Source organism: Mytilus edulis, chromosome 2, assembly GCF_963676685.1.
Source record: "Mytilus edulis chromosome 2, xbMytEdul2.2, whole genome shotgun sequence".
In the NCBI taxonomy this organism is placed as follows: Eukaryota; Metazoa; Mollusca; class Bivalvia; order Mytilida; family Mytilidae; genus Mytilus; species Mytilus edulis.
In genome coordinates this window covers 31163781-31173400 of record NC_092345.1, presented here as the reverse complement: position 1 = coordinate 31173400, position 9620 = coordinate 31163781, and the positions used below count along the sequence as shown (strand labels likewise).

The 9620-nt window shown below is 32.3% G+C and overlaps 1 protein-coding gene across 1 annotated transcript; it reads right to left on the bottom strand.

Annotated features, from left to right (window-relative positions):
- Positions 1–4111: 4111 nt before the first annotated feature.
- Positions 4112–6638, bottom strand: LOC139510542 (coactosin-like protein). The gene is made up of 4 exons (XM_071297107.1): positions 6341–6638; positions 5654–5739; positions 4993–5159; positions 4112–4308 (listed from the first exon to the last, which is right to left on the bottom strand). Exons 1-4 carry the CDS (start codon positions 6439–6441, stop codon positions 4219–4221), a joined length of 444 nt encoding a protein of 147 aa, XP_071153208.1. The 5' UTR covers positions 6442–6638; the 3' UTR covers positions 4112–4218.
- Positions 6639–9620: the final 2982 nt, after the last annotated feature.

The following is a 9620-nucleotide window of genomic DNA, read 5'->3' as shown; positions in this document are numbered from 1 at the left end:
TTCATTTATCAAATCCGACTTCAAGGAGGCTGTGCTATACTGCATATCAAGGAAAATACCGAACTCCGAGAAAAATTCAAACGGAAAGTCCGTAATCAAATGGCAAATTCAAAAGCTCAACACACACCAAACGAACGGATAACAACTGTCATGTTTCTGACTTGTTACAGACATTTTTATGCAGTTAATGTCGGATGGACCTGGTTTTATAGCTATCTTAACCTCTCACTTGTTAGACACTCGTATACAATTCCCTTATATTGACAATGTAGTGTGAACAAAACACAGATATAATAGTTAAAAATGTAAAAAAAAAAATATGAGGATACGGCAGTCAACATTGGGTTATAATCTTAATCAATATAAAACAAACAAATATGTCACAAAGTAACACAATAAGGCATATACACAGCACATTAGAAAAAATGAAAGACACGAATACAAAAATTTAACATAGAAACACAATGACAGGAAGTATAAGTTCAAAGCTACGTCATCTGTAACAAAGGAAAAACAAAAAGGCATGTAGACAAAGCACTTTAGCAAAAATGTAAGACAAGATTAAAAATTTATAACCATCGAACATAACACAATAACAGAATGTATAAGTACAGATCCACGTAAAATGAATATCACCAAAAACAGTATAAAAGGTAAACGTTATATTCATAAAGACAAACAAATTTAAAGAATACTATAACACGTTATTTTAGATGATTAACAACTTCCGTACCCTTAATATATACTCCAAGACCATCGTGTATTACTTGTGAAGTTGATACGGAATATTTATCAACAAAGTCTTGGTACCTTCCCATGAACAATTTTTAGAAAAGGGAGGATACGTTCTTTGACATACCCTTTGTTTTTTAACTTTCTACTCCGATATGGTGTCGTTTTACAAACTGAATATTAGCTGCAATCTCTTCAATACCGAATAAGTTGGGAAATATATATCTCATATGCAGGTGACACTGGTATATTGCTACTAAGGTTGGGGAAACGGATAATTTAGAAGTTAAGATCTTTTCGTTTGGCATAGACTCTTGTACTGAGAGAGGGACGAAAGATACCAGAGGAACATTCAAACTAATAAATCGAAAATAAACTGACAACGTTAACGCTATGGCTAAAAAGGAAAAAGACAAAATGACAAACAATTGTACACAAGACACAACATAGAAAACTAAACACTAAGCAACATGAATTCCAAAGACAGGGGGTGATCTCAGGTGCTTCGGAATGTGGCATTCGTCGTGTTGCTCATGAGAGTACAAAGCCGGTAAATAGTCTTTTTTTTTAATACTGATAAACGTTTTATTCCTAAATATTTCCTGTATATATTTACCTTAGTCGTCCAGGTAACAGGCTTAGGGTCCCTGTTTACAAATTGAACCATCCATCCAGGTGTAATATAATGCTAAAATGTAGTCCACTTTATACATTGGATTTACAATAAGTTTCAAAAATATATCAACATAATGTTAGAAGCATCTAACTGTTCTATACCTTACTTTCAAAATAGAAAAAAGTTAATAAGATACTCACACAAAATATGTGCATTTACTACAATACACATGATAGACTAATACTTTTTTTTTATATAATTTTTGTATGTATGCATATATTGATAAAATCTATATTCTCATACAATAAACAAGAAAATAATTGACGTTGTCTCAATTTAATACTATAGTTATTGTCTAAATTTTTATGATCACTTACCTCAATTTGTCTTATCGATGACGCCAATGTCTTTCAATTGAAAAACACATTTCGAATTATTTTTCAAGTTTATTTTCAGATATTACAAATACCTTGAGGTGCTATATGCGTTTTGTTGAAGGATAAATAGTCTTATTCGGTAGGTCACACTAGGACTAGGACTACGACTACGACATAAGGAACGTGTGACTTTGATTACTGATAAAATTGATGTTAATAATTGAGAAAGAGTTTTAGGGGAGCACCTTGAAGATCCAGCAATATACTGTTGTTTTTAAGGACACATATGTAGTTTAGGTATCAAATACAGTGATGGAAGATCCAGTTCTTCCTCTTTATGATCAAAGGAACATATGCTAGTAACAGACCTATGATTATCCAGGATTTACTAATTAGTAAGCGTCGAAGGGTATATATTGGGTTTTCAAGTGAATTGTCAATACTTATTTCATTTCTCAAGCATGCAGTTTATGTAATGTGATTTACACACAAAAACGTTGTTGTTTTGGGCTTTATCTGCGGGAACAACATTCTAGGTACAAGTCTAAAATTAGTTTAAACTCGTTATAAACGTGTATATATAGCAAACAATTTCAAACAGAAACGCTGCTGAAGATATTTAGCTTGATCATTGTTGTTCGCCTTTCTTCTACTGAATTATGCGATCTTAAAACATATATTAAGGAATTTTATTTGAAAAAAATGTGATTATTCAAAGCGAAATAACTCAAAATATTGACTGTGTGTAATATATAAAGCTATATTCCTCCTGTCACGTAAAACCATTATAGCCTTATAAATGGATACTATACCAAGTTATCGGTAAGATAGCAAACTCAATTTACCAATATACAGAGATAACAAGATTGACTTTAATTTATGTTTTATTATAATTGCTGTCATGACGCAGATATCCATATAAAGGCAACGTTTCAACCTTTAAGACCATAGTTGAAATGATAACTGAAAACAAAGATATTGGCATAAAAAAACTTTTTTTTCAAGGCTATTAACTTTTATCCACATGATATTTCAATCATATTGTCTAGGTGCTAAATATTGTGATTTGCCTGAGTATTCCCAACACATATCTTAAAATACAAAGTATTCTTAGTTCTGACCATTGAAAAAAAATATACCTGTTATGGCGTATACAATCTATAAATGGTAATAATACCCATTCATTAGTATCTTCCACAACATGATCAACACGAATTCCTCTCGATATAAAAAAAAAAAGTAGAAATCCGATTAAAGCAAGTTGAGAGATTAAAGCCGAACTACAAGGAAAACTCTAAATGAGAAATCCCTAAGGAAATGGCAAAATCAAAAACTCAAAAACAGCAAACGAATGGATAGCAACTGTCATATTCCTTAATTGGTACATGCATTTTCTGATGTCAAAAATGGTGGATTAAACCTCTCACTTGTATTACCGTCGCATCAAAATTCATTTACATTAACAATGATATGAGAACAAAACACACATACATAATAGGTAAAAATGTCATAACGGGGTACATCAGTCTACATTGAGTTATAATCTTAATCACTAGTTAAACAAGCAAATATGTCAACAATGATAAACCAAAAAGCACATTTGCAAAAAACAAATGACAAGAATACAAAAATACTAATAATTTTACAAATAAAAGAATACAATAACAAGTTATTTATATGATCAACAACGTCAGTATCTAGAATCTATACTTCAAGACCATTGTGAAGTTGAAACGGAATATTTATCAACAATGTCTTGGTTTCTTCCGATGATGTTTTGTTTTAGAAAAAAGACGGGGCGGTCTTTGACATACCCGTGGTTTATCAACTTTCTGTGTGAGTTGGGAAATGTATAACCGATATGCAGGTGAAGTTTGTAAATTGCTACTAAGGTGGGGAAGTTAATAATTTAAAATTCAAATCGTTTCGTTACAAACTTTAAGGAAATACTCTATCGAGGAAAAATGCTAAAATCAAGGCGAATATTCAAAGCGAAATAACCCAAAATGTTGACGGTGTGTAATATACAACCTTAAACTCTGGATCTATTTTTTATGCAAATCTAATATTACGAAACCTTTTTTCTGTTCTTTACCATTTTGCTATGTACAATAGAGTCTTTAATTTTACGATATGGGGACGGAATCTTTATATTAATTTATAAATAAACCTTGACATTTTTATCTTTGCCATGTTTTGTCATAATTCTTAAACTTAATAATAAGACAGCAAACAACGATAACCACTAAAATACAGTCTCCTTTCTTTTCACAAGCACATTTTGGGGGATCAAATATATAGTTCTGTTCAGATAAAGTACAGAAACATTCACATTTTAAGGCTAGAAAGAAAAGACCTAGCATTTCCGATAAACGACGATTTAAACAAAGAACTTTAGGATTCCTTAAATATAAAAACAAGTAGTACATTTTAGACTGCATTGCTACAAAATCATTCCTGATTTAATATTGTATATGTTGCTTCATCCTTTAGTCATTTTGTCTCGGCCTCTTCTACTTTTTGCAATATCAATTTTTCATCAATACCTGTCTCTTCGTACAGACATAATTCGCAGTCATAATCCTGAAAGAAAGAAAAGATTAAAAAGACTTTGTGAGTTATAACACACTTACTTTTTTTTCATATTAAAAAGTATGGCAATCGAAGATAACGATGAACATCACTACAAATGCATTCAATCAAACTATTCCGATTAATGATTGTTCTCGGAATTTCCCAAGGTAATTTGGTTTTCAACGTTGACTATGCTCTTGTAACTTAAATAGCTTTAAGACCATTTCTTAATTTTAAAAGAAAATGTTCAATAAAAAAGCTTTAAGAATGTACTCGGGGTCTTTTATAGCTGACTATGCGGTATGGGCTTTGCTCATTGTTGAAGGCCGTACGGTGACCTATAGTTGTTAACGTCTGTGTCATTTTGGTCTTTTGTGGATAGTTGTCTCATTAGCAATCATACCACATCTTCTTTTTTATATCATCAATTTAGTAACTGTTTGTTTGAGTAAAAATAAAGGGACCTTATATATAAACTACAGTTATTGTAAAAATTGTATGGATAAGAGCAAGGGATACTATTAGTAAAAAATATTTACAAACATTACAAACTGAATCATTAAACAAACAATACATGTTGTCCACATTATAGAAGATATTTTTATTTCGGTATGATAGTTTCCTAAATTCAAATATTATTTCAGATGAAATGTTTGATTCGTGACCTCCTTTCAAATTGTTTTAAAAATTCACCTTAATTACGCTTTTGATACATTCCCTGTCTCCATGAACCCTTTGTCTCTTTTCGTTTGCAACGTCTTGACCAATCCATGATAACAACACAAATTTTGTTCGTTTAATTGTCTCTGGTCCCTTTTCCTCGAAATCCAGACGAATGAAGGCAAATAGCCTGACTTTATCTGGAATAAAAAGACAATCAGTTGACCATATAATGTTCTTAACGCTTCATGACATGATGCTACAAAATGTAATATAACCAAACTAAAGGTTCTTAGATGACGATAGATATTTTTCAATTTTTGCAACTGCAATCTATTCTTTGTTTCCTCGACTGTGACCTACCGCATTGGGTTTATCACCGTGTTTGTACTTACATGACCATCACGACGGGTGGTACATATGATACAGGATCTGATTACCTATCTAGCACACCTGAGATCATTCTCTTTTTTTTAGGTGGAGATCGTGTTCCTCAGTCTCAGTCTGTGTTATTTGTCTTTTCGTCGGTCTTCGTCTGCCATGGTCTTATCATTTTGTTTTCGACTTCTAGATGTTCTAGTCCTATTTGTAATCAATAATTTTGGAGAGTTTGGTTTGAAACAGTTAAATACGAGTCTTTGCTACTTGTATTTACTGGAAAGCATAAGGATTACGACAAACACTCTGTATTTACCTGTAAACTTGGCAAAGAATTTCCCGCAATCAGAACCTGTCCAATGTAGTACTATCTTATTTTCAGCGCTGTACTTTAAGAGTAACCTGTGAATAAAAGGAATACTATAATCAACAAGCTGTAGACAGATGAATGTGGTGAAGCAAAATAATGATAATTCAAAATGTAAAAGGAATATTTATTTATTATTTCGACCTAATTATCAAAGGCGTTAGGTAAATATAAAAAAATAAGATGTGTTATCACCCAGCACTCCCCTAACCTGGGAAAGTGATGTCACAACACTACATAAGAACAAACTATAAAGATTAATTGAAAAGCTTTTAACTACTCATCAGATCTATTCAAAGCATAACAAGAACAAACACAAATACTGAAGACACTAAGAACAGATTTGAGAGTGCTCGCAGTTATTACTGAAAGCTAGTTCAAAATCGATATCAACTTTAGAAAATATATTTAAGATTAGATGTATATTAGAGACTAAAATGTCAATCAGTACCCATCTAACATTAAAGTGGTAATTTTCTTTGAATGTATCATTTTATTCTTCCAAATAAACTTGGATAGTTTTATACTTTCAAACATACGTGGTAGTTAAATTCTTCAAATATACTTGAAAGAAAATAATTTCTGAAAATGTCAACTAAGAACTCTTAGCGTAGAATGTTGTTAACTTAAAATTACCATTTCGTGTCTGTATGGTCATCTCTTACATCCTTATATGCAATAGTGACAGCCTCCTGATCATCTAAAATGGCGATTTTTCTGAATCCTGTAAATTCCATTATACTTATATTTCTTGATCATTTAGTAGGAATACGTGACGTTACCTTGGCAAAAGGAATTAGCAATGGCAGTTTATGTTGCTCACAACTCTCTCTTCCTTTAAGTGACTTAGTTGATGCGAATGAAGTATTTCATTATAGAATTGATGTTAGGTTTTAATTACAAATGCAATACTTTACAAATGATTTTATAGCATGTCTTTCTCGAAGATAATTCTTTGCAATGTAAAGTTATAAATCTTTTATTGAACCAAGGTAGAAGACACTGAAGTAATTACTTCTGATAATTATCTTAAAAAATAAAAGTTCAATCAATGCCCTTAATGTGAAATTGTGTAAAATTAATTCTTTTCGTGTTAGTAAAAAGCAATGAACATGAACATTATATATGGAAGTATTTTGCATTTACATTTGTTGCGAATATATTAGAGTCGACAAATTGTTTTATTAATAAAAAGCTGTTATAATTATTATCGATATAAAAAGAAGAATTGCACAATGGATCAGACTTTATATTTGTTTACTAGCACAGCGACTAATTCTGACTCTTATATTTTGTGAAAAGGTTTTGGAACTGATATTTATTTACTGTTTGATTATGAAGAATAAGAAAGAGACAAAATCAAAGTAAACAAGAATGTGTCCAAAGTACACGGATGCCCAATTCGCACTATCATTTTCCATGTTCAATGGACCGTAAAATTGGGTAAAAATGTAATTTAGCATAAAAACTAGAAAGATTATACTAAAGGGAACATGTGTACTAAGTTTCAAGTTGATTGGACTTCAATTTCATCAAAAACTTCCTTGACCAAAAACTTTAACCTGAAACTCCCACTTTCATTTTCTATGTTCAGTGGACCGTGAAATTGGGGTCCAAAGTCTATTTGACTTTAAAATTGAAAAGATCATATCATAAGCAACAAGTGTACTAAGTTTCAAGTTGATTGGACTTTAGCTTCCTCAAAAACTACCTTGACCAAAAACTTTAACCTGAAGTGGGATGAACGGACGCACGGACGGACGAACGAACGGACAAACGAACGGAGCCACAGACCAGAAAACATAATGCCCCTCTACTATCGTAGGTGGGGCATAAAAAACAATCTGGGGAAATTGCACGAACTTCAAAAGGAGCGAGACAAGAACTTCAAGAGAAGCGAGAAAAAATGTGTTGTTCCTGTCCCAAGTCAGGAGCCTGTAATTCAGTAGTTGTCGTTTGTTTAGAATGAAATTCAAAACAGTGTGGCTGTGGCCATTGATTGACTCATTAAATTCATCCATTGACTGGGACAATTTAGGTGAACGTTTGTATGTAACGACCACTGCTCACTATGTACTTTTTAAAGACACTTAAACTATGGGGTCACCAAAGGTTCTCAACACCTTAATAAAGTAATTCGAAAAACTAATCAGAAATAACACGATGTTTTGATTTATATCAATTATATAAATCAAAACATAAAGGTTATTCCTGATTAATTTTTTGAATTATTTTATAATTAAAGGCGTTAAGAAACCTTTGGTGACCCCACAGTTTAAATGTCTATCGTAGGTACGTCGTGAACAGTGGTCGTTACAGACAAACGTTCATGTAAATTGTCCCAGTCAATGGATGAATTTAATGTGTCAATCAATGGTCACAGCCACACTGTTTTGACTTTCATTCTATGTGTTACATATTTGTTTTTCGTTCATTTTTTTTTTCATAAATAAGGTCGTTTGTTTTCCCTTTTGAATTGTTTTACATTTTTTTATCGGGGCCTTTTATAGCTCGGTATGGGTTTTGCTCATTGTTGAAGGCCGTACGGTGACCTATAGTTGTTAATGTCTGTGTCATTTTGGTCTTTTGTGGATAGTTGTCTCATTGGCAATTATACCACATCTTCTTTTTTATATGATAAGCCATTCCTGTGGAAATAGTTATCAAAGGTACCAGGCTTATAATTTGATACGCTAGACACGCGTTTTGTTTACATAAGACTCATCAGTAACGCTCATATCAGAATATTTATAAAGCCAAATTAAGTACGAAGTTGAAGAGCACTGAAGACCATAATTCCCAAAAGTTTTGCCAACTACAGCTAAGGTCATCTATTCCTGCTGTAGTAAAACCTTCGTATTTCAAAAATTCAAACGTTTTGTAAACAGTTAATTTATAAATATGACCATATCAATGATAATTAATGTCAGCACATAGTGCTGACTACGTGGCTTGTGATACACTCGGGGAATTAAAACTCCAACAGCAGTGGCATCGACCCAGTTGTTATAAACAAACTCATCATAGATACAAGGATTAAATCTTGTATATACGCCAGATGCCCGTTTCTTCTGCATAAGACTCATCAGTGAATTTCGAATCCAAAAATGTTAAAAAAAAAAAAGCCAAATAAAATATGAAGTTGAAGAGCATTGAGGACCGAAATAAAACAAATCTGGGAAAATTGCATGAACTTCAAAAGGAGCTAGACAAGATGCGTTGACAGGATAAGCGATTCCTGTGATAAACTGGTCCTGAAAATGTGCCAGGATATTACGATTTTAGCCTACATCAAATGCTTAAAAAATATTATCTTAAAGTGTATCATGGGTTTTGTAATGCGCATGTTCACACTGAAGAGGGGCGAAAGATATCAGAGGATTAATCAAATGCATAGATCGATAACAGACAGACAACGTCATGGCTTAAAAAGAAATAGACAAACAGACAAATAACTATGCACGAGACACAACATAGAAAACTAAAGACTAAGCAACACGAACCCCACAAAAATCTTGAGGTGATCTCAGATGGTCCGGAAAGTTAAGCAGATTCTGCTCCACATGTGGCACTAGTGGTGTTGCTACTATTATTACAAACCTAGCCTTGTATTGTGATCATGTAAATATGAGGAAAGAAAACTCAACAGGCAATATGTACTACTATTTCAGATGACTAAGAAGCAGACAACTAAAAGTATACTCGTTCAAAATTAATAAAAGAACCATTTGTGATGCTTGCAATTTGTAGATAAACATGTTATTTTTTTCGTTGTTTTTCCTCTTTTAGATTTTGTTGTTGACTCTTTCTTTTAGTCGTATCACAAGTTGAGAAGAAAATCTATTTCAATAATTAAATCCATTTCCTGGTTTTTTTTGTTTGTTAAATTGAGCATTTATTATTCATGTTGGATTCA

Coding starts and splice junctions, on each gene's coding strand:
- LOC139510542 (XM_071297107.1), bottom strand. CDS start 6,441: ATGGAATTTACAGGATTCAGAAAAATCGCCATTTTAGATGATCAGGAG. Junction 5,160..5,653: donor ATTCTTTGCCAAGTTTACAG/GTAAATACAGAG, acceptor TTTTTATTCCAG/ATAAAGTCAGGCTATTTGCC. Junction 4,309..4,992: donor GTATCAAAAGCGTAATTAAG/GTGAATTTTTAA, acceptor TCTTTCTTTCAG/GATTATGACTGCGAATTATG.